This window comes from Tursiops truncatus, chromosome X, assembly GCF_011762595.2.
Source record: "Tursiops truncatus isolate mTurTru1 chromosome X, mTurTru1.mat.Y, whole genome shotgun sequence".
NCBI classification, from domain to species: Eukaryota; Metazoa; Chordata; class Mammalia; order Artiodactyla; family Delphinidae; genus Tursiops; species Tursiops truncatus.
Genome location: NC_047055.1, coordinates 47772003 through 47798105, shown reverse-complemented (window position 1 = coordinate 47798105; position 26103 = coordinate 47772003). Strand labels below are relative to the sequence as shown.

The 26103-nt window shown below is 37.4% G+C and overlaps 1 protein-coding gene across 2 annotated transcripts in view; it reads left to right on the top strand.

Moving 5' to 3' along the window:
* The window catches only part of DIAPH2 (diaphanous related formin 2), an 890878-nt gene that overhangs the window by 265812 nt on the left and 598963 nt on the right, over nt 1-26103 (top strand). For both annotated transcript variants that reach the window (XR_012329281.1, XM_073799281.1), the window contains exons 15-18: nt 13185-13249; nt 16520-16624; nt 20810-21121; nt 22696-22810. Coding sequence is in view for 1 of the 2 variants with exons in the window: in XM_073799281.1 (XP_073655382.1) it covers nt 13185-13249; nt 16520-16624; nt 20810-21121; nt 22696-22810 (597 nt within the window). In the remaining variant the exon portion in view is untranslated. The remainder of the gene's footprint in view (nt 1-13184; nt 13250-16519; nt 16625-20809; nt 21122-22695; nt 22811-26103) is intronic.

Below are 26103 nucleotides of genomic sequence, written 5' to 3'. Positions count from 1 at the left end.
TTCCAATCCAAGATCATGGTGTATCGCTCCATCTGTTTGTATTCTCTTTAATTTCTTTCATCAGTGTCATAGTTTTCTGCCTACAGGTCTTTTGTCTCCTTAGGTAGGTTTATTCCTAGGTATGTTATTCTTTTTGTTGCAGTGGTAAATGGGAGTGTTTCCTTAATTTCTCTTTCAGATTTTTCATCATTGGTGTATAGGAATGCAAGAGATTTCTGTGCATTAATTTTGTATCCTGCTACTTTACCAAATTCATGGATTACCTCTAGTAGTTTTCTGGTAGCATCTTTAGGATTCTCTATGTATAGTATCATGTCACTTGCAAACAGTGACAGTTTTACTTCTTCTTTTCCAATTTGTATTCCTTTTACGTCTTTGTCTTCTTTGATTGCTGTGGCTAAAACTTCCAAAACTATGTTGAATAATAGTGGTGAGTGTGGGCAACCTTGTCTGCTTCCTGATCTTAGAGGGAATGGTTTCAGTTTTTCACCATTGAGAATGATGTTAGCTGTGAGTATGTCATATATGGCCTTTATTGTGTCGAAGTAGGTTCCCTCTATGCCTACTTTCAGGAGAGTTTTTATCATAAATGGGTGTTGAATTTTCTCAAAAGCTTTTTCTTCATCTGTTGAGATTATCATATCCTTTTTATCCAGTTTGTTAATATGGTGTATCACGTTGAATGATTTGTGTATATTGAAGAATCCTTGCACTCCTGGGATAAACCCCACCTGATCATGGTGTATGATCCTTTTAATGTGCTGTTGGATTCTGTTTGCTAGTATTTTGTTGAGGATTTTTGCATCTATGTTCATCAGTGATATTGGCCTGTAGGTTTCTTTCTTTGTGACATCCTTGTCTGGTTTTGGTATCAGAGTGATGGTGGCCTCGTAGAATGAGTTTGGGAGTGTTCCTCCCTCTGCTATATTTTGGAAGAGTTTGAGAAGGATAGGTGTTAGCTCTTCTGTAAATGTTTGATAGAATTCACCTGTGAAGCCATCTGGTCCTGGGCTTCTGTTTGTGGGAAGATTTTTAATCACAGTTTCAATTTCAGTGCTTGTGATTGGTCCGTTTGTAATTTCTATTTCTTCCTGGTTAAGTATTGGATGGTTGTGCTCTTCTAAGAATTTGTCCATTTCTTCCAGGTTGTGCATTTTATTCACATATCATTGCTTGTGGTAATCTCTCATGATCCTTTGTATTTCTGCAGTGTCAGTTGTTACTTCTCCCTTTTCATTTCTAGTTCTGTTGATTTGAGTCTTCTCTCTTTTTTTATTGATGAGTCTGGCTAATGGCTTTTCAATTTTGTTTATCTTCCCAAAGAGCCAGCTTTTAGTTTTATTGATCTTTGCTATTGTTTCCTTCATTTCTTTTTCATTTATTTCTGATCTGATCTTTATGATTTCTTTCCTTCTGCTAACTTTAGAATTTTTGTTCTTCCTTCTCTAATTGCTTTAGGTGTGAGGTTACATTGTTTATTTGAGATTTTCCTTGTTTCCTGAGTTAGGCTTGTACTGGGATATACTTCCCTCTTAGAACAGCTTTTGCTGCATCCCATAGGTTTGGGGTCATCACGTTTTAATTGTCATTTGTTTCTAGGTATTTTTTGATTTCCTCTTTGATTTCTTCAGTGATCTCTTGGTTATTTAGTAGTGTATTTTTTATCTTCCATGTGTTTGTATTTTTTACAGTTTTTTTTCTGTAATTGATATTTAGTCTCATAATGTTGTGGTTGGAAAAGATAATTGATATGATTTCAGTTTTCTTAAATTTACCAACGCTTGATCTGTGACCCAAGGTATGATGTATCTTGGGGAATGTTCCATGAGCACTTGAGAAGAAAGTGTATTCTGTTGTTTTTGGATGGAATGTCCTATAAATATTAATTAAGTCCATCTTGCTTAATGTGTCATTTAAAGCTTGTGTTTCCTTATTTATTTTCATTTTGGATGATCTGTCCATAGGTGAAAGTGGAGTGTTAAAGTTCCCTACTATGATTGTGTTACTGTTGATTTCCCCTTTTATGGCTGTTAGCATTTGCCTTATGTATTGAGGTGCTCCTATGTTGGGTGCATAAATATTTACAACTGTTATGTCGTCTTCTTGGATAGATCCCTTGACCATTTATGTAGTGTTTTGCTTTTCTTTTGTAATAGTCTTTATTTTAAAGTCTATTTTGTCTGATATGAGAATTGCTACTCCAGCTTTGTTTTGATTTCCATTTGCATGGAATATGTTTTTCGATCCCGTCACTTTCAGTCTGTATGTGTCCCTAGGTCTGAAGTGGGTCTCTTGTAGACAGCATACATATGGGTCTTGTTTTTGTATCCATTCAGACAGTCTGTGTCTTTTGGTGGGAGCATTTAAGCCATTTACATTTAAGGTAATTATCAATATGTATGTTCCTATTACCATTTTCTTAATTGTTTTGCATTTGTTATTGTAGGTCTTTTCGTTCTCTTGTGTTTCCTGCCTAGAGAAGTTCCTTTCGCATTTGTTGTAAAGTTAGTTTGGCGGTGCTGAATTCACTTAACTTTTGCTTGTCTGTAATGGTTTTACTTTGTCTGTCAAATCTGAATGAGATCCTTGCTGGGTAGAGTAATCTTTCTTGTCGGTTTTTCCCTTTCATCACTTTAAATATGTCCTGTCACTCCCTTCTGGCTTGCAGAGTTTCTGATGAAAGGTCAGCTCTTAACCTTATGGGGATTCCCTTGTATGTTATTTGTTGTTTTTCCCTTGCTGCTTTTAATATCTTTTTCTTTGTGTTTAATTTTTGATAGTTTGATTAATATGTATCTTGGCATGTTTCTTCTTAAATTTATCCTGTATGGGACTCTCTGTGCTTCCTGGACTTGATTGACTATTTCCTTTCCCATATTAGGGAAGTTTTCAACTATAATCTCTTCAAATATTTCTCAGTCCCTTTCTTTTTCTCTTCTTCTCCTGGGACCCCTGTAATTTGAATGTTGGTGCATTTAATGTTGTCCCAGAGGTCTCTGAGACTGTCCTCAATTCTTGTCATTCTTTTTTCTTTACTCTGCTGTGTGGTAGTTATTTCCACTGTTTTATCGTCCAGGTCATTTATCTGTTCTTCTGACTCAGGTATTCTGCTATTGATTACTTCTAGAGAATTTTAAATTTTATTTATTGTGTTGTTCATCATTGTTTGTTCTTTATTTCTTCTAGGTCCTTGTTAAACGTTTCTTGTATTTTCTCCATTCTATTTCCAGTATTTTGGATCATCTTTACTATACTTGCTATGAATTCTTTTTCAGGTAGACTGCCTATTTCCTCTTCATTTGTTTGGCCTTTTGTGTTTTTACCTTGTCCTTAATCTGCTTCGTATTTCTTTGTCTTCTCATTTTGGTTAACTTACTGTGTTTGGGGTCTCCTTTTCATAGGCTGCAGGTTTGTAGTTCCCATTGTTCTTGGTGCCTGACCCCAGTGAGTGAGGTTGGTTCAGTAGTTTGTGTAGGTTTTCTGGTGCAGGGGACCGTTGCCTGTGTTTTGGTGGGTGGGGCTGGATTTTGTCTTTCTGGGGTCAGGGCCGCATCTCGTGGTGTGTTTTGGGGTGTCTGTGAATTTATTATGATTTTAGGAAGTCTCTCTGCTAATGGCTGGGGTTGTGTTCCTGTCTTGCTAGTTATTTGGCATGGGGCTCCAGCACTGGAGCTTGCTGGCCGTTGGGTGGAGCTGGGTCTTAGCATTGAGATGGAGGTCTCTGGGAGAGCTCTCTCCAGTTGATACTACATTGGGCCGGGAGGTCTCTGGTCGTCCAGTGTCCTGAACTCTGTTCTCCCACCTCAGAGTCTCAGGCCTGACCCCAGGCCGGAGCATGAAGACCCTTTCAGCCACATGGCTCAGAAGAAAAGGAAGAAAAAAAGAAAGAAAAAATAATAATACTACTAAAAGAATAAAGAAGTGAGCAGCCAAACCAATAAAGAAATCCACCTATGATAAAAAGTGCTAACAGCTAAACTAAGATAAACATAAAAATCAGAAGCAAATCGGTCACAACAGCAAACCCCAAGCTCCAGTTGTTCGCAAAGTCCATGGCCTCAATTTTGGGAAGGTTTGTTTTCTATTCAGGTATTCCACAGAAGCAGGATATATCAAGTTGATGGTGGGGATTTAATCCGCTGCTCCTGAGGCTGCACTGAGAAACTTCCCTTTCTCTTCTTTATTCTCAGATTTCCTAGTGTTCAGCTTTGCTTTTGGCCCTACTTGTCTGTGTAGGTCACCCTCAGGCGTCTGTTTCCGCCCAGGCAGGCCGGGGTAAAGCATCGGCTGATTAGGTGCCTCTTTCTCATTCAGGCCAGGGGGGAGGCAGCGGTATGGTAGTTATAATTGGAACGTGGGGCGAGCCTGTGGCGGCAGAAGCCAGCGTGACATTGCAGGAGCCTGAGGCGCACCTTGTGTTCTCCCGGGGAACTTGTCCTGGATCACGGGACCCTGGCGGTGGCGTGCTGCACAGGCTCCTGGGGGGCTGTGGATAACGACCTGTGCTTGCACACAGGATTCTTGGTGGCTGCAGCAGCAGTGTTAGCGTTTCATGCCCATGTCTCGTGTCTGATCTGATAGCTGTGGCTCACTCCTGTCTCTGGAGCTCGTTTAGGCGGTGCTCTGCCTTCTGTGGGCAGACAGGGAAGGAATCCCCTCTCCTTGTGAAACAGTGGTCTCTTGTCTCTTAGGCGGGTCCAGACTTTTATCCAGACTCCCTTCCAGCTCGCTGTGGTGCACTAGCCCCCTTCAAGCTGTGTTCACAAAGCCAACCCAAGTCCTCTCCCTGGGATCTGACCTCTGAAGCCAGAGCCTCAGCTCCCCGCCCACACCTGCCCTAACGGGTGATCAGACAAGCCTCTCAGGCTGGTGAGTGCTGGTCGGCACTGATCCTCTGTGCAGGAATCTCTCCACTTTGCCCTCTGCACCCCTGTTGCTGCACTCTCCTCTGTGGCTCTGAAGCTTCCCCCCGCCACCCCCCATCTCCGCCAGTGAAGGGGCTTCACAGTGGGTGGAAACTTTTTCTCATTCACAGCTTCCTCCCAAAGGTGCATGTCCTGTCCCTATTGTCTGTGTTTTTTTCTTTTTTCTTTTACCCTATCCAGTTACCTGGGGATTTTCTTGCCTTCTGGGAAGTCTGAGGCTTTCTGGCAACATTCAGTAGGTGTTCTGTAGGAGTTGTTCCACATGTAGATGTATTTTTGATGTATTTGTCGGGAGGAAGGTGATCTCCACATCTTACTCCTCAGCCATCTTCAAGGTCCCTCTCCCAATGAAATTTTAATCAAAATTATTACCAACCAGTGCCAGTACTGGACAGATCCGGTGCCGCTTTGATCTCATCATTTCCCAGTTTCTTCCTTAGTTACCTTATTTCAGCCACAAAGTTCTTTAGAGCAAAGAAAAAAATATTGCGGTATACGTCGTATAAGAAAAATGACCTATATTTAAATTATAAAATTTGATAAATTTTGATATTTGTGTCTACGTTTAAAACCATCATCACAGTCAAGATAATAAACATTTCAAGATGGTGGAGTAGAAGGACGTGCTCTCACTCCCTCTTGTGAGAGCACTGGAATCACAACTAACTGCTGAACAGTCATCCACAGGAAGACACTGCAACTCACCAGAAAAGATATCCCACATCCAAAGACAAAGGAGAAGCCACAATGAGACAGTAGGATGGGAGGAATCACAATAAAATCAAATCCCATAACTGCTTGGTGGGTGACTCACAAACTGGAGAACACTTATATCGCAGAAATCCACCCACTGGAGGAAAGGTTCTGAGGCCCACGTCAGGCTTCCCAACCTGGGGGTCCAGCAACAGGAGGAGGAATTCCTAGAGAACCAGACTTTGAAGGCTAGCGGGATTTGATTGCAGGACTTCAATATGGTTGGGGGAAACAGAGACTCCACTCTTGGAGGGCATACACAAAGTAGTGTGCACATCGGGAACCAGGGGAAGGAGCAATGACCCCATAGGAAACTGAACCAGAGCTACCTGCTAGTGTTGGAGGCTCTTCTGCAGAGGCAGGGGGTGGCTGTGTCTCGCCCTGAGGACAAGGACACTGACAGCAGAAGTTCTGGGAAGTACTCCTTGCTGTGAGGGCCCTCCCAGAGTCTGTCATTAGCCCCACCAAAGAGCCAAAGTATGCTCCAGTGTTGGGTCGCCTCAGGCAAAACAACTAACAGGGAGGGAACCAAGCCCCACCCATCAGCAGACAAGCGATTACAGTTTTCCTGAGCTCTGCCCACCAGAGCAACCCCCAGCTCTACCCACCACCAGCCCCTCCCATCAGGCAACTTGCACCAGCCCCTTAGATAGCCTCATCCACCAGAGGGCAGACAGCAGAAGCAAGAAAATCTACAGTCCTGCAGCCTGTGGAACAAGAAGCACATTCACAAAAAGATAGACAAGATGAAAAGGCAGAGGGCTATGTACCAAATGAAGGAACAAGATAAAACCCCAGAAGAACAACTAGATGAAGTTGAGATAGGCAACCTTCCAGAAATATAATTCAGAATAATGATAGTGAAGATGATTCAGGACCTCAGAAAAAGAATGAAGGCAAAGATCTAGAAGATGCAAGAAATGTTTAACAAAGACCTAGAAGAATTAAAGAACAAACACCTAGAAGAATTAAAGAGCAAACAAACAGAGATGAACAATACAATAACTGAAATGAAAAATACACTAGAAGCAATCAGTAGCAGAATAACTGAGGCAGAAGAACGGTTAAGTGACCTGGAAGACAGAATGGTGGAATTCACTGCCATGGAATAGAATAAAGAAAAAAGAATGAAAAGAAATGAAGACAGCCTAAGAGACCTCTGGGACAACATTAAATGCAGCAACATTGGCATTATAGGGGTCCCAGAAGGAGAAGAGAGAAAGGACCCAAGAAAATATTTGAAGAGATTATAGTCGAAAACTTTCCTAACAAAAAAAGGAAATAGCCACCCAAACCCAGAAAGTGCAGAGCGTCCAGGGCATGATAAACCCAAGGAGAAACACGCCAAGACACATAGTAATCAAATTGACAAAAATTAAAGACAAGGAAAAATTATTGAAAGCAACAAGGGAAAAATAACATACAAGGGAACTCCCATAAGGTTAACAGCTGCGTTCTCAGCAGAAACTCTACAAGCCAGAAAAGAATAGCATGACATATTGAAAGTGATGAAAGGGAAGGCCTACAACCAAGATTACTCTAAGCAGCAAGGATCTCATTCAGATTCGACAGAGAAATCAAAAGCTTTACAGATAAGCAAAAGCTAAGAGAATTCAGCACCACCAAACTATCTCTACAACAAATACTAAAGGAACTTCTCTAAGTGGGAAACACAAGAGAAGAAAAGGACCTACAAAAACAAGCCTGAAACAATTAAGAAAATGGTCATAGGAACATACATATCGATAATTACCTTAAACATGAATGGATTAAATGCTCCAACCAGGCTCAGGCTCACTGAATAGATACAAACACAAGACCCATATGTATGCTGTCTACAGGAGACCCACTTCAGACCTAGGGGCACATACAGACTGAAAGTGAGGGGATGGCAAAAGATATTCCATGCAAATGGAAATCAAAAGAAAGCTGGAGTAGCAATACTCATATCAGATAAAATAGACTTTAAAGAATGTTACAATAAACAAGGAAGGACACTACATAATAATCAAGGGATCAATCCAAGAAGAAGATATAACAATTATAAATATATATGCACCCAACATAGGAGCATCTCAATGCATAAGGCCATTGCTAACAGCTATAAAAGAGGAAATCGACAGCTACACAAGAATTGTGGGGGACTTTAACACCTCACACCAATAGACAGATCATCCAAACAGAAAATTAATAAGGAAACACAAGTTTTAAATGACACAGTAGACCAGATAGATTTAATTAATATTTATAAGAAATTCCAACCAAAAACAGCAGGTTACACTGTCTTCTCAAGTGCGCATGGAACATTTTCCAGGATAGATCACATCTTGGGTCACAAATCATGCCTTAGTAAATTTAAGAAAATTGAAATCATATCAAGCATCTTTTCTGACCACAACGCTATGAGACTAGAAATCAGTCACAGGGAAAAAAAACGTCAAAAACACAAACACATGGAGGATAAACATTATGTTACTAAATAACGAAGAGTTCACTGAAGAAATTAAATGGGAAATCAAACAATACCTAGAAACAAATGACAACTAAAATACGATGCTCCAAAACCTATGGGATGCAGCAAAATCAGTTACATGAGGGAAGTTTATAGCAATACAAGCCTACCATAAGAAACAAGTAAAATCTCAAGTAAACAATCTAACCTTACACCTAAAGGAACTATCGAAAGAAGAACAAAGAAAACCCAAAGTTAGCAGAAGGAAAGAAATCAGAAAGATCAGAGCAGAAATAAATGAAACAGAAACAAAGAAAACAATAGCAAAGATCAATAAAACTAAAAGCTGGTTCTTTGAGAAGATAAACAAAATTCATAAAGCATTAGCCAGACTTATCAAGAAAAAGAGAGAGAGGACTCAAATCAATAAAATTAAAAATGAAAAAGGGGAAGTTACAACAGACACCACAGAAATACAGAGCATCCTAAGAGACTACTACAAGCAACTGTATGCCAATAAAATGGACAGTCTGGAAGAAATGGACAAATTCTTAGAAAGGTATAACTTTCCAAGACTGAACCAGGAAGAAATAGAAAATATGAACAGACCAATCACAAGTAATGAAATTGAAACTGTGATTAAAAATCTTCCAACAAACAAAAGTCCAGGACCAGGTGGCTTCACAGGTGAATTCTATCAAACATTTAGAGATGAGCTAACACCCATCCTTCTCAAACTCCTCCAAAAATTTGCAGAGGAAGGAACACTCCCAAACTCATTCTACAAGGCCACCATTACCCTGATACCAAAACCAGACAAAAACACTACAAATAAAGAAAATTACAGACCAATATCACTGATGAATATAGATGCTAAAATCCTCAACAAAATGCTAGCAAACAAAATCCAACAAGACTTTAAAAGGATCATACAGCATGATCAAGTGGGATTTATCCCAGGGATGCAAGGATTCTTCAATATACGCAGATCAATCAATGTGATACACCATATTAACAAATCGAAGAATAAAAACCATATAATCATCTCAGTAGATGCAGAAAATGCTTTTCACAAAATTCAACACCGATTTTTGATAAAAACTCTCCAGAGGGCTTCCCTGGTGGCGCAGTGGTTGCGAGTCTGCCTGCCAATGCAGGGGACACGGGTTCGTGCCCCAGTCCGGGAGGATCCCACATGCCGCGGAGCGGCTGGGCCCGTGAGCTGTGGCCGCTGAGCCTGCACGTCTGGAGCCTGTGCTCTGCAACGGGAGAGGCCACAACGGTGAGAGGCCCACGTACCGCAAAAAAAAAAAAAAAAAAAAGAAAAACTCTCCAGAAAGTGGGTGTAGAGGGAACCTACCTCAACATAATAAAGGCCATATATGACAAACCCACAGCTAATATCATTCTCAATGGTGAAAAACTGAAAGCATTTCCTCTAAGATCAGGAACAAGACAAGGATGTCCACTCTTGCCACTATTATGCAACACAGTTTTGGAAGTCCTAGCCATGGTAATCAGAGAAAAAAAGAAATAAAAGGAAGACAAATTGGAAAAGAAGAAGTAAAGCTGTCACTGTTTGCAGATGACCTGATACTGTACATAGAGAATCCTAAAGATGCCGCCAGAAAACTACTAGAGCTAATCAATGAATTTGGTAAAGTTGCAGGATACAAAATTAATGCACAGAGATGTCTTGCATTCCTATACACTAATGATGAAAAATCTGAAAGGGAATTTAAGGATACACTCCCATTTCCCATTGCAACAAAAAGAATAAAATACCTAGGAATAAACCTACTTAGGGAGACAAAAGACCTGTATGCAGAAAACTATAAGGCACTGATGAAGGATATTAAAATGATATCAACAGATGGAGAGATATACCATGTTCTTGGATTAGAAGAATCAATATTGTGAAAATGACTGTACTACGCAAAGCAATGTACAGAGTCAGTGCAATCCCTATCAAATTACCAATGGCATTTTTTACAGAACTAGAAGAAAAAATCTTAAAATTTGTATGGAGACACAAAGGACCCCGAATAGCCAAAGCAGTGTTGAGGGAAAATAACGGAGCTGGAGGAATCAGACTCCCTGACTTCAGACTGACTATACTACAAAGCTACAGTAATCAAGAGATTATGGTACTGGCACAAAAACACTAATGTAGATCAATGGAACAGGATAGAAAGCCCAGAGAAAAACCCACGCACCTATGGTCTACTGATCTATGACAAAGGAGGCAAGGATATACAATGGAGAAAACACAGTCTCTTCAGTAAGTGGTGCTGGGAAAGCTGGACAGCTACATGTAAAACAATGAAATTAGAACACTCCATAACACCATACACAAAAATACACTTAAAATGGATTAAAGACCTAAATGTAAAGCCAGACACTATCAAACTCTTAGAGGAAAACATAGGCAGAACACTCTTTGAGATAAATCACAGCAAGATCTTTTTTGATCCACCTCCTAGAGTAATGGAAATAAAAACAAAAATAAACAAATGGGACCTAATGAAACTTAAAATCTTTTGCAAAGCAATAGAAACTACAGACAAGATGAAAAGTCAACCCTCAGAATGCGAGAAAATATTTGCAAACAAATCAGTGGACATCGGAGTAATCTCCAAGATATATATACAGTTCATGCAGCTCAATATTAAAAAAACAAACAGGCAATCAAAAAATGGGCAGAAGACTTAAATACTCATTTCTCCAAAGGAGGCGTACAGATGGCCAAGAACCACATGAAAAGCTGCTCAACATCACTAACTATTAGAGAAATGCAAATCAAAACTACAATGAGGTGTCACCTCACACTAGTTAGAATGGGCATCATCAGAAAATGTACAAACAACAAATGCTGGAGAGGGTGTGGAGAAAAGGGAACCCTCTTGCAGTGTTGGTGGGAATGTAAATTGATACAGCCACTATGGAGAACAGTATGGAGGTTCCTTAAAAAACTACAAATAGAATTACCATATGACCCGGCGATGCCACTACTGGGCATATACCCAGAGAAAACCATTATTCAAAAATACACATGCACTGCAATGTTCGCTGAAGCCCTATTTACAATAACCAGGTCATGGAAGCAACCTAGATGCCCATTGACAGACGAAAGGTTAAAGAAATGTGGTATATGTGTATATACAATGAAATATTACTTGGCCATAAAAAGGAATGAAATTGGCTCATTTGTAGAGACGTGGATGGATCTAGAGACTGTCATACAGAGTGAAGTAAGTCAGAAGGAGAAAAACAAATATCGTATATTAACGCATATATGTGGAACCTAGAAAAATGGTACAGACAAACTGTTTTGCAGGGCAGAAGTTGAGACACAGATGTAGAGGACAAATGTATGGACACCAGCTGGGGAAAGTTTGCGGGGGGAGGTGTTGGTGTTCTGAATTGGGAGATTGGGATTGACATGTATACACTAATATGTATAAAATGGATAACTGATAAGCACCTGCTGTATAAGAAAATAAATAAAATTAAAATAAAAGATAATAAGCATCTCTGTCACCCCCTAAAATTTCTGCATTTGTAGTCTTCTTCCCATGCTTCCCCCTTCTCCCCATCGTGAGACAATCACTGATCTTCTCTTGGTATAGACTAGTTTTATTTTCTAAAATTTTATGTAGATGGAAACATACAGCATGTCCTTTCTTTGCTGGCTTTTTTCATTCAGCATAATTATTTTGAGGTTCATTTGTGTTGTGGTAGTGGCATGTATCATTTGTTTTCATAACTGAGTACTTTTACGGTATATCGATGTAGCACAACCTGTTTATACATTTACTTGTTGGTGGACATTTGGATTATTTCTTGGTTTTAACTATTATAAATAAAGCTGCTATGAGCATTCACATACAATTCTGGTTATAAACATATGCTTTCATTTCTTTTAGGTAAATAAATAGGTATAGGATGGCTAGGTATAGGTATACAGAATAAACTGTGTATACAGTATTGAGAATATTTCCCCAAAGAGGTTCTTCACTTATTTATATTTTGGAGTGTTTGATTAGACCTGAGAAGTTTGATGTTTGTTTTCTTATTTACATAATACTATATTCTGCCCCTGTTCAGAAGTTGTTCAAGTGAAATCTTTCTTTAGGAAGCCTGAATTATTGAATGTTGTTGTATCTTCCCCTGTAGCCTTATTTTAAGGGCCATTTTGACCCTTAACAATCTTTTTTTTAATATGATATTTTAGGATGAGCTTGTTGATTTTTTTTTAAAAATTATTTTATTTTTAAAAATTTTTGGCTGCATCGGGGCTTTGTTGTGGCATGCGGGATCTTCGTTGAGGCATGTGGGATCTTTTGTTGTGGCACAAGCTCTTCGTTGTGGCGCGGGCTCTTCGCTGCATCACGTGGGCTTCTCTCGAGTTGTGGCGTGCAGGTTTTCTTTTCTCTCGTTGTGGTGTGCAGACTCCAAGGTGCGTTGGCTCTTTAGTTGTGGCGCACGGGTTCTAGAGCACGTAGGCTCTGTCGTTTGCAGCACGCGGGCTCTAGCTGAGGCACAGGAGCTCAGTAGTTGTGGTGCGCGGGCTTAGTTGCCCTGCAGCATGTGGGATCTTAGTTCCCTGACGAGGGATTGGACCCGAGTCCCCTGCTTTGTAAGGCGGATTCTTTACCACTGGACCACCAGGGAAGTCCCAGATCTTTAATAATCTTAAGCATAGCATAGATTCTTTGGCAGTTCTTCTCCCATAATAAACTACAAAAAAATTTTAAAGACTTTTATAATTGTTAAAGTTGGTAAATAATGGAATACCTTTAAAATGATGATGATTGAGTCAAATATATTCTTGGATGCTTGGTTTTGTGCCTCAACGATACCATCATTGAATTCAGTTAGTATACAAAGGAAACCTGGTAGTTTATGTTTTACATGCAGTATAGGTCAATTTCCCTCTAACAGCAATTGACATAAAAATGATAGTTTACATAGTAGAATTATAGGCTGGTAGCCGTCATTTGCCTAGTGATCCAATGCAATAATTTCTAATCATTTTTCATCAATCTTAATAGATTCTTGTGTGAACAAGGCAAAAGTTGAAGAAAGTGAACAAAAAGCAGCAGAATTTTCAAAGAAGGTAAGACTTATCAAATATTAGCCGTAATTATGAAATGTAAAATGTAATCACAATACATATTCTACCTTGTTTCCTTGTGCGAGGTCTTATAAATGTTGTTTTAGTTATATAGTTCTTTATGTTTCTGGATTCAGACACCACCACAGAATATTGATTTCTTTCCCAATAAGATAAGGTTGCTACTGTTCCCTGCTCATCACCTTTAATCCATTATGGAAGAAAAACACTAACCATATTCTACTAAAGTGATAAATGAAATAAAATTAGGTTGCTGGAAGCATATAGTTTGAAATGGTCAACCAAAACACATTCCCCCATTGCTTTCCTGCAGCTGTCACTTAACAGTAGTTAGCTCCTTGGAGAACTGTGGAGATGTTTAGCTAGTCTTATCTGTTATGTTCTTTAAATCAGTGCTATTGATAGAAACAGAATGATACAATATTTTCTTTCTCTTTGTCTCTCTCTGCTTAGACTTATCTTCTTTGAATTTTGTAATTACCATTTTTAAAGTGATGCTGCTACTCCATGTATGTAGTCTTGGTGGAATTTGAGGTTCCCCTTTCTCTGTGTAATGCTTTATGTAAATGCCACCTTTATGAATATCTGAATTTTGTTTAGATCTCAGATGGTCTTTTCCTTATTTCATGAAAGCATAGCTACAATTTTATGAGCTTCTACCGGAAGTTGCATTGTTTGGTTTTAGACCCTATAAAGCATTAGTATAGTATTTCTCTCCTCTTGGTGGAAGGAGAAGGATTGAAGCCCAAGTCTAAAAGCTCTACGGTTTTGAGTCTTTTGGCAGCAAGGTAAAGTGCTTACATATTGCTGTCTCTTCAAAGTTATGACTTACCTTGGAGATTAGATAATCACTTTTGCTATCACTCTAGAAATTATAGAGTATTACTGAAGTTACTTCAGGGCATCTGAAGAAATGTTTTTGCTCTTTCAGTTACTAGAATAGATTTTAAGAGCTTGAGCACAAAATGTTTGTGTGAAGCCGTCATTTTTATTGGTGAAAGAAACTGTACACTTCAATTAGTAGACCTTTATATTTCTAATGTTCTTGTTTTAAATAGCACATTTAAAATTCCCTTTGAAAATCTTAGGATCTCTTTTTCTCTGGCACTATGATTAGATACCACAAGACTGGAGCAAATCGTGATGATCTATCTGGTAAAAATTTCTGTAAGCATCTATTATTGGAAAAGGAGTCCTGAAATAATAAAAAAGAAGTTTCAGTGTTTGATGCTTTATTCTCCTCACCAACATTTAGAATGAAAACATATATGGTCTCCTAGTGGTTATCTGCGTACCTTCTCTTATTCTGGGTGATTCTAAGAGGCAGTATAAAGTAGTAAAAAAAAAAAAATGAAAAAAAAGAAAAATGAAGGGAGACAGCTAGAATGAGAAGCGGTAGTTGTAAGATCTGATCTCAGTGTTTCTGCTAATTAGCTGTGATTTTAGCCACTTACTCTCCTTGGATCTTAATTTTTTCATCCTTAAAAGGAGAGAATAAGGTTAGTGGACTTGTAAGAAGTCTTCCAGCTCACATATCTCAGGCTTCTCTGATTCCTACTCTATGGGTTTACAGATTAAGATCATTTTAAATTACAAGCAGAAGCCTTGTGTGCCTCTCCGCAAGTGTACTAATAAACCATTTGTAGAGCAAAATTGTAGTGTGCTTGTGTGGACAGCATGCTTGAGAAGCACACAGGAGAAGATAACACTGGCAAGGAGGCTGGGAGTATAGAATCAGATCAATTTTTTAAAAATATTTATTTATTTATTTGGTTGCTCTGGGTCTTAGTTGTGGTAGGTGGGCTCCTTAGTTGTGGCAGTTACTAGAATAGATTTTTGTTGCGGCAGGCAGGCTCCTTAATTGCGGCTCATGGGCTCCTTGGTTGTGGCATGTGACTCTTAGTTGCGACATGCATGTGGGATCTAGTTACCTGACCAGGGATCGAATCCAGGCCCCCTGCATTGGGAGCACGGGATCTTAACCACTGCGCCACCAGGGAAGTCGCAGAATCAGATCAATCTTAACATGGATACTAGTGAAGTCAAAAAAGCTCCATCTTCTCAGTGACCTAGGAAACAAGGTCATTTGCTGATACTGAAGGATTAGGGTAAGTTTGAAATGTAAATATTAGAAACGATTTGGACCATCCTCTGTGGGACATTTTCCCAGGACTCAAGTAGAGATGAATAAAAGAATTAATTAAGTAGTATTGCAGGTTTGACTCAAACACTGTTATCCACTTTGCTTACCCACTCTTTCTTCAGACTGGATCTGAATGGCATTTTATAATTTCCAAAGGTCAAGTCTACTATGAGGAGGAATATTTATTAACAGTAAACACACTTTTTCCTTGTTCCACAAACTCTAAAGGTAGTTTTTGGCAGTAAGATATATCACTTTTAAAAACATAAATAACATTGTTGGAATAATGTATAGACTTCTAAAATAACTTGAAGTGACAGTGACAATAAAGGGCAAATGTTCTATAGCTGGACATGAGCGGTATTCACCTGACTGAGGTAAGTGCTGGGCAGGATGCAGTAAATGGATAGTCACCATTCTGATGGTCTCTTTGGCTTAGCACACTGTAATTTAACCTCTCATTTTCCCTCTTAGGACATTTTATACAAGTGTTTTGGTTAACCAGCTGAGTGAGAATGCCATTAGAGCATATATCATTCTACTGTCAGATTTTGTGGAGCATCACTTTTTGAATGCTAGACAATTAAGATTATAATAAAAATAGTCTGATTTGTATTAATGTATGTCCGTTTGAGCGTTCTAAAAGTACAGTCTCTTTTCAAGATTAAATATAATTTTAAAGAGTTGAACTGCTTGATTCCTAATTTTTAGGTTTCGTTTTCTAATTAAATAAACTTAAAAGTATGGGATGAAACATTAAAAAAAAACATGATTAATTCTAAAACCTAACTTTCAATAACAAAACACAAAAATGTCCATTATATATGAAGAGAGCCTTAGTCCACCCTTTTAAAATTTTGTTTAGTATGTTTTTTTAGAAGTGAAAATGGTTTTTTTTACCTTGGGCTGGGGACATAGTTCTTCTTTACTACCACCCCATCCCCACGGAGGTGCTCAATTGCCATGAAATAATCAAGAGCTCTGATTTTCTGAGTGGCCTGGGAAATTTAAGGAGCAAAATACACTCCACTTATTTAATGCATATTGTTGTTTAAAGCTTTCTCAAAACTGTATTATTAAGTGTACATTTATGGTGGTGATCATTGCAGTTCGATGAAGAATTCACAGCTCGACAGGAAGCTCAAGCTGAGCTTCAAAAAAGAGAAGAAAAAATCAAAGAGCTTGAAACAGAAATCCAGCAACTTCGAACCCAGGTAATAAAACAAGATACAGACTTTGTGTCATGTCACATTGAGTTCGAAGGTAGAAAACTATCTTGTTAGGTGAAGGAAAAAATGTGACCAGAAGCAGACTTTCTGGTAGTTTCCCATTTTACTTGAAATAACTACAGATTTGATTTTCCAGGACAATAAATCATTTTAATGTTTGGATAAAAATATGGCATTCATTGCATAAAGTGCCCTGAATATTTTTAATGGAATGTATTACACAAGCAAAACTCTTTCTTGAGATGAAATTTTCATAATGATTTGAAAAATTAGATGCATAGTATTTTCTTTCAAAAGAAATGTGGAAATGTTCATTAAAGCTTTTTGAGATCTCTTTATATCTCGACTACCATAATTTCAAAATCTGTAAACTTTATATTTCCACCTACATTCCCTATGATGAAAACCCCCCATATACACTTAAAATCTTAATTATGGTGTCTGAATTTTAGAGCTGATTACATACTCTCAACACAACATATTTTTTAAATGAATATAAAGAAACATAAGATTAGTTCTTAGCCTCATAGATGCCCAGTAGGGTGTTTGTTGATTGACTAGGTCTGTTTCTGTCAATCTACTGAAAAGTGACTTCAGAAGTCAACAGTGAACTCCACATTACCCAATGCAGCGGCCTTTTCCTACCCTTAGCCTCTTTCACTTATCTGTAATATCTGATAATTTCTTTTCACTCAATCTCTCTTTTTTGTGTCATCTGACTTCGTTTTCTACATATCTCAGAACTCAGTTTCTCTTTGTTTTCATCCTCCAAATGATGACATTCCCCAGTGTTCTGTCCTCTGCCCTTTTTTCTCTGTATGTCCTTGCACTAATATCCCATCCAATATCATAAATTCAAATATCACCTTTTAGTAGGTGTCAAGTCCCCTGGGTTTGTCGTCTATTTCCAGCTCTTGATTAGATCTCCGCATGGGCAAGTCCTGCTGCATGTTGAAATCAAACCTATTATTTGTGGTCACTTCTCTGTCCTCAAACCAGCTTGGTCTCCATTCTTATTTGTTTAAATTTTACCACCAATTTTTTTTTTTTATTGTGAAGCTGGAGTTGTCCTGGCCTTTTCCCCGCCCTGCCTCATGACAGATTATTAAGTTGGTCACTGTATTATGTCAGTTCTTTCTCTTTTTCTCACTTTGCATCAAAACCCTGAACCCCCCAGGGCCACTCTCTCATTCCATCCTGCCTGGAATATTACAATAGTTTCCGAACTTTCTGCCATGCCTATAGTCTCTTCCTCTTCAGATTCATGCTTTATGTCAGTTGCAAATTAATCTTCTTAAAACACTGCCCTGATTATTGTCACTCCAGGCTTTAATATGTTCAATGGTTGCCTGTTGCATTCAGGATTGAAGAAAAAATCTCCTTACCGGGAATTTGAAGGCCTTCTATCTGGGGCTCCCTTATCTCCCCTTTGCAGCCTCGTCTCTGCTCCCCTAACTCCAGCCTCTGTTGCAGCTAAGTCACCTTTCCTCCTCCCTTCGCATGTAGAATTTACTGTCTCCACACTTTTCCTTCGGTCAGCATTTCCCAGACATTAGTTACAGAGGTGCTAATAGGTTTTTCATGAGGAAAGCATTCCATAGTCCAATAAATTTGGTATGCTTGAAATTCTCCTCTTGGAGATTCATCATTTTCATTAGCATACTAAAGGGTCTGAGATGGCCTACATTAAAGAAACCTGTCGAACTCTTTTTCCTATAGCTTTCTCAAACTCATTTAGCCACAGAACCCTTTATTTCAGACCACCTATTAACATCTCCTGCAGAAGAGTTTGTTCATGGAACCTAGTTGAGAAATGCTGACTTAGGTTATTCTCTCTCAGAAACGCCCTCCCTTGCTCCTCTGTGCCAATGAAACATCTCCTTTAAGGATCAGCTCAGTATAACATCCTTTGGAAAGCGTCACCCAAAACTCTGGGAATTTCTTTGAACTTTTATATCACTTTTGTAGACCACTCCTATCATATTTGGTTGTGTGCCTGCTTTATCCCTTCCCCTGCAGCATAAACACTTTGAGGACAATGTCTTTACTTCCTGTGCTTACTCTTATTAAAGTTCCTACTGCACCTAGCACAGGGCCTTACCATTTAATTGTGTAGTTGCTTATTTATTATCAATGGATCTGGAAAAGTGCAGAGTCACACAGTACTTTCTAGTGCACCCCAAATTGTGTCAAATAGTAAATGGTCCATTTGCTGTATTCAATTCTCAATACTCTATTGTGGTCTCATTTAATTGTTCCATTCCTAATTGTTCATAGAAGGGAAGAAAAGGGCTGATATGATTTGATTTTAAGGCTGGTGGCATTTGAGACTTTTATTCAATTTGTAAAATATCTATTTAACTTGAGTAAAAAGTCCTATTTTAAAGTAATAGCATTTTTGTGGTTACACAAGTTTTATATCATAAACATGATCTCATAGTGGCAAAATTTTATGTTTACAAACAAGTATTACTTTGATTTTGCTGTCAATTAATACAAAATATGGGATACACATTTTACCTTTCAAATTATTAAACAAATCCATTTATATACAAAATTTATAGGGTAAATTACTAATTGACTGAACTTTTCAGAAAAATTATTTTAATTTTCCTCAGAATTTCTTTGCTATCTCAATCAAGATTGGAAAAATCAGACTGTTTTCTATAGTTTTGCTGCATTAAAAATAAAATAGAAAGAATTTGCATATTTTAATCCTATCCTTCTTCCTAATCTCAGGAGGGGATTGCATTCCAGGAGAGGATTGTCATTTAAGTGTATAAACACTTTAGTTGTATATATGTATATACACACATAAACATTCATATGTGTGAATAAAATATTTGTGGACAGTGTGCACTGAATATTAGGAGAAACATTTCTGTGATGCTGTTTACCTGTGATTGTTAATCTTTAACATTCTTATAAATGGGTCAGTCCTTTAAGTTGATTGTTTCAAAAATAAGCTTCCACTTATTTATTATGTAACGATAATTCTAAGTTTGTTTAGTTCAATTAAGTAGTCTGTGGAGGAAATTCTTATTAGTAAAGATTAGAAGAGTTTCTCCCCAAATAAAAATAACACTATACCAAGACATGTTAATAGTTTTAAACTTTTCATTCAGTTAGTCTAATGTTGTATCTCAATTACAGAAGATGCATGTTCATTTGTAGGACATTCCTTAGGAGTGTTTATAATTAACAAACTCACTTTTATATTCATTTTCATTTTGGAAAGTAAACCGTTGTCATCAGTAATGGTTTAAAGTAACAGGTCCAGATTAATAATCAAAAAGTGGACAATATGGAATGTAGTGATCTCCGTCAGCTGTCATCCATCATTATTAGAGAATGAGCTTGAAGTTCTTTTCTGATGGGAGAAATAAGTTATAATCTGCTCATACTGCAAGCTGTAATTAATTCCACTCAAGGCAACTGACACCCATTCGTTAGGAGCTAGTCTGTTGTAGTGGAAAGAGGACTGCCTTAGATATGAGAAGAACCACATGTAAATCTTAATCATATTTCAGACTGTGCGACCTTTGGTTAGTCATTGAACCTCTTTGCAGTTACAGCTTCCTCATCTATAAGTGGTGAGATAAAAATACCCAACCTACATTATAGGGTTATAATAAGGATGAAAAGAAATAATAGATGTAAAAACATTGATAAACCTGTATTATTATGCAATGGATGTTACTTAGCATTAATTCTTGGGATTAGAAGGTAGCTAAGTTACTGGTGCTATGAGACAGCCTCTTTGTGTAAAGCTAATCGGCCCCAAGGAAGTTAAATCAGTTATTTTGTACTAATCATCCCGTATTCATACCAACTAGTCTTAACAGGCCCAAGCCATATACAGTACTTCTTCTTTGCATATACTTACAATGAAAGGTAAGTTTTCATTATTTTGGAGGAGTGTTTCACAAAATCTTTGAGCATGCCAACTTTCCTAGCCTTAGTATATGAGCAGAGTTACTCCTTATCCAGGGTTTAGAATGCTTATCAAAAATCTATGCAAGTCTTTTTCATGTATTCTTAAGCCCTTAGATGTTGCTAAATTAAATAAATCTTAAACAACCCAACCACAAATGTCTACTGATAAGTTTTCTTTGCTACTATACTTTACTGTAAGCATTTAAATAAGCATTGGGTTATTTTATATTTCAGGGACATGGACTCTCAGGTTCATCAGGAATTCCAGGCCCTCCTCTACCTCCTCCATTGCCAGGTGCTGGGCCACCCCCGCCCCCACCTCCACCAGCGCCACCTCTACCCAGAGGAGGTCCCCCTCCTCCTCCACCTCCTTTACCTGGGGTACATGGAATAGCATCACCACTGCCTTTGTTTGGGGGACCTCCTCCACCACCTCCCCTTGGAGGAGTTCCTCCTCCTCCGGGAGCACTTGATCTGCCATATGGAATGAAGCACAAAAAAATATATAAACCTGAGGTGTCCATGAAGAGGATCAACTGGTCAAAGGTAATACTATGACTATAGCTTTATGGCTTTGTCTAGTCATAGTTGCTCATTAATGTGTGAATGACGGTATTGCTACTTATAAGGATGATATAATAATTGAGAACATGACCACTGATTCTTTTGCTTTTGCTTGTGAGTTCACCGTCTTATGTTCATCTTTCATAGCTGGAGAATTGGAAACTCCACAGACAACTTGAAATTAACATAGAAGACAAAAGGAAAATCAAAGTGAAAGTGGTTTTAGAGAATAGTATATGAAAAATAATTTTGATTCTTTTACCAATGTTAACTTTAATTGCTATAACATTCTTAAATATAATCTTTGTGTTAATGGGCCTTTTTATCTTAGTTATTTTTTTCTTAGAAAATTATTAGTTTTTTTTTTAGTTTTAAACTTTCAGATAGTGTGGAATCGCTGACAGTATTCAGTAGAGACATAAACTTTTTTTATATGATGTGTGAAAGATTTTTCTTTGAATGTTATTTTGCTTTATTGTTATCAAATAACATGTCTTATAAAAAGCTTATTATCAAGATTGACACAGTCCGCATTCACTGGGAACTAATCTAATGAAAATACAATTACCCAGGCCACCATTTGGGGAAATGTCTATTCCAAGAACATAGTTACAGTGATATCTGATAGTATCTACATATTAAATTGGTTTGACCAGAATAATGGTTAAATCATTTTTTAAATTAAGCATATACTTATGCTTTGCTCATAAGAGTAAATGAGGTATAAATGTTTTTGGAATGTAGTTATTTTTTGTTAGGCACAATCGACCAAACTATAGGACCTAGAAGCTGCTGGCCCAGTTATCTGTGTGTGTAAATGTAATGATATGTTAATTTAGCAATTAAGCATATAGTGTAATGGCACTTACGTATCACAAAGCATCATGATATGTACTGGAAAATGCACAGTTCTAATATTGGGTTTCAGTGTAGTGGCTGAGAGCACAATTCTGTGGAGCTACACTGCCTGGGTGTGAAAGCCATCTTCGCCATTTACTAGCTTGGGCAGCCACTCAGACTTCCTGGGGCTTGGTTTCCTCAACTTTAACATGGAGATGATAACAGGTCCTACTTCAAAGGATTATTGTGAGGATTAGATGAGATGAGTTAATGTGTGAAATCACTTAAAAGAGTACCTGACACATTTTAGGAGGTATGTAAGTGTCAGCTATTATGGTTATTTTCTGTAACCATGGGGAATTTACTTTTCTGAATCTCAGTTTCCCCATTGTTAAAAATCCAGGAGCAAGAAGAAGGTATGTAAGTTGGGGGGAGGGATTTACTAAATTATTTTTAAGATTCCTTCCAGTAGAAGATTTTTTAAAATGTAATTTGCTACATAGCCTGCTGTTGTGTATTTTTCTGTAAACTAGTAGAAGTCTGTGACTTTCCCAATGAATGTTTACTTAAGAAGTGTTGTTTTGATAGATCCTAAAATTGATTTAGTAGGTAGATGAATGAAGGTAATATCATTCAACCCTGGTGAAAGTGAATTCTTTGAAAAATTAAATATGAAGTAATAATTTAGAAACTTATCTTTGTTATTTTTGTTTCAGATTGAACCCAAAGAATTGTCTGAGAACTGTTTCTGGTTGAAAGTTAAGGAGGAGAAGTTTGAAAATCCAGATCTCTTTGCAAAATTGGCACTGAATTTCGCTACCCAGATAAAAGGTATATTTTATTTTTTAATATAGAGTTCTTGTTCTGATATATTGAATTCAGTACTTTGCTAAAAAAATCTAGTAATATGTACATGTATAATTTTTTGGGCAGAGTCAAACATAATTAGATTGACATATTAACTGTATTTTACCTAGCAGCAAAAGAAGGATAGCTTTTTTCCTATTAAATTTATTTTGCATAAATGTTATTATTCACCTGAAAATATGGGTTTTATTTTTATTGTTTAATATGTAACTTATACTCCTCTATTGTAAAGTTGTCATTTTTACTGAGAAGCAGAGGGGATGAATCTGTTGATTCACCATGTAAGAGAAAATAATGTAATTTGAGTAAATTTGGTGCCATCGTGCTTATGTAGTCTTACATTTGTAGTAATCCATTTGGTTTTTTTTGGAAATTTGATAGTTTTTTTCTATAAGCAGATTGTCTGGAATAATATCAAAATCTGGTACCTAATAAGTATATTTTACAGATTTGATAATTGAGTGCCTTCTTTATGATTAGATCCTTAACCACTTATGAATTTCACACATAATTTTGGTACTATATAGGTAACTTCTCAATCTCATAATTAATCATTGTGGTTTGTGAATTTTTGGTATTTCATTTTAACATTACTATTTTACTAATTATCACAGAATTGATAGCTTACTTAAGCATAGGAGTTTTTTCAGCCTGAGTGAGTCTTTACAACTAAGAAATTGATATACTCCACACACCCATGCCCTTGGAATTAGCTCCTTTACCATTCATTTGTCTGATTTGTCACAACATGCCTTAGAATGTGAGAATGTGAATTTTGGAAGCTTCAGAGAGAGAGAGAGAGGGAGAGAGAGAGAGAGGTGAAAATTATTCCTTTTCAGCCCTTCTAGCTTATCTTGCGCACTGGAGGTACTTGTACTATATTTGTTGTTCCTTGTAGATTGACGCTCACACACATACAGAAATCTGGGGTGATTAGAGTATTCTGAAGAGTTTTGACATTTAAGAAAATTCCTGCCATTAAAGTCTTTTGCTTCCCTTATTTGCTCTACTAGACTTCACATTTAAAGGATTCTTCAAGGACTCCAGACATTACTATATATTATAACCACTTTTTTTAAATTGAAAAAGTAAAACCTGCTTACACATCAAGGTATTAATAATAGTAATAAAAAGATGCGTGGTAAGCATATCCCTTCAATCGCAGACTTACAGCTTCTTCCCTAGAGAAACCACTCTTACTGATTTCCCACATTGCCTCCTAGAAATAGTCTATGCCTCTAGAAGCATATGTGTATATATCATTTTTTGTTTTTTACTTCTTTCTGTTTTCACTTTATATACTTGGATATTATTCCATAGTAGTTTATGTTTATCTACTTTGTTCTTTTTACACATTGAACGGAATTCTGTGGTATGAGCCTATCTGAATTTATTTAACCTGTCCCCTATTGATGGATATTTAGATTATTTCCAGTCTTTTGCTATTTCAAGCAATGCTGCGGCAAACGTGTACCTACATATACGTTTGTGCATATAGGATCTATATGTAGGATAAATTTTAGAAGTGAAATTACTGGATAAAATGCTGTCTGCATTTATAATTTTGATAGATATTACCAAATTTCCTTCCAAAGAGTTTGTGTCCATTTATAGTGTTACATCTAAAATACATGTGAACATCTGTTTCCCGACAAACTTTGCCTATCTCAGAGGTGAAATGGTAAATCATCCATGTTATAATTTTTACTCCTTAAATTAGGAGTGAAGTTGAGTAGCTTTCCTTCTATTCAAAGGCAATTTTAACCTCTTTTTCTGTGAACAACTTCCTCCAGTTATTTGCACATTTCGTGTTGAGCATTTGTTCTTTTACTTATTGATGTATTTGTATTGAGTCCCATAAGAATTATAGGTTTCATAAAATTTCAGGGTCTGTCTGGACCTTAGAAGTGATTAAGCCAAACTCTATTTTACAAATGAAGAAAGTGGAATTTGAAACATGGAGGTTAGTATAAAATCCATTAGAGAGTTTCTCAAGGTAGTGTGGTATAGTGGGAAAAGCCCAGAGGAAATGAAGTCATACATTCTTGTATTTCAGCTGTGATACTAGTAACCTCTGCAACTGAATTTTCTCATCTATAAAATGAGAAAGACTAATGTTTAACTAGAAGTGTGAGAATTAAATAAAGTTATATATTTAAAGCACCCAGCATGGTACTTGATATAGCAGGCACTCAATAAATATCAATTCTCCTTTCCCTTTCATTTAACATGATGCTGTGTGTGTGTTTTGTTTTAGTTATTGACACTTATTACAACTGTTAATTCAGCAAGAGACTTCCATGCTCTTTTGAGCAGCACTTGGCAAAGCTAGTCAGAGTAGAAACCATTCTTACTCTGGCTGCTAAAACATAATCAAAGCAAAATAAAACCAAAGTCATGTAAAGGCTCTCACGTACTCACTACTGAGAATTCTGCATTTCCATTCCTCTTAACTCTGATTCTCTGAATTTTCTATGTGATACTACTACCTCTTCTACTTTCCTAATTTTGAATATTTGAGTCCAAATTAGGTCAGGAGCACCTTTGAGTACCATTACTTTTACTAAAATTTATTTCTGAAGGGACATTTAAAGGAACAGTTAAGCATCATAGCATATTCCATAACATAGCCAAAACGAATTTGAATGATACAAACTTCCATTTGTTTTGATAAGTATTGATTGATCTTAACTCTAACAGCTGAAGTTCCTTGTCACTTGCAGTGCCTTGATTCATAATTTGGTCAATAGGTGGCAGGATCAGTAAGAAACCAGCTGGAGGCTCTGGCTCCAGGCAACTCAAACCACACTGCCCTGGCTTTCCTAGCTTCAGGGCACCACTTTTTTCCCTATTCTGCTGCTGTTTGCCACTCACGCAGCTGTGTTCTGGAAGGAGCAACATACTCGTTTCTAAGACCTATTTCCAAAGCTCTTAGACCCAGTGTTCCAAAACCTCTGAGAATTTCCTCCTCCTGCAAGGGGTTTGGAAAGCTCGTGTCTCTCTTCTCGCTAAATGCATCGTGAAGCATTACTGGTCTGTGTTTCAAGAAAACGTTTCACTTAGGAGTTTATAGTTGCTTCAGATTGCTAAATAGAAAGAAGTTTTAAAATAGGCTAGTTCTGATACTTATAATATTTAAATGTGTAAATGTTTAATATGGGAAAGTACCATCAAATTATACTTTCTATTTGAATCACTTATTCTTGGAGTTGTAGAGAAAATTATTCTAAATTTCCTATAATAATCCAAAATATTTC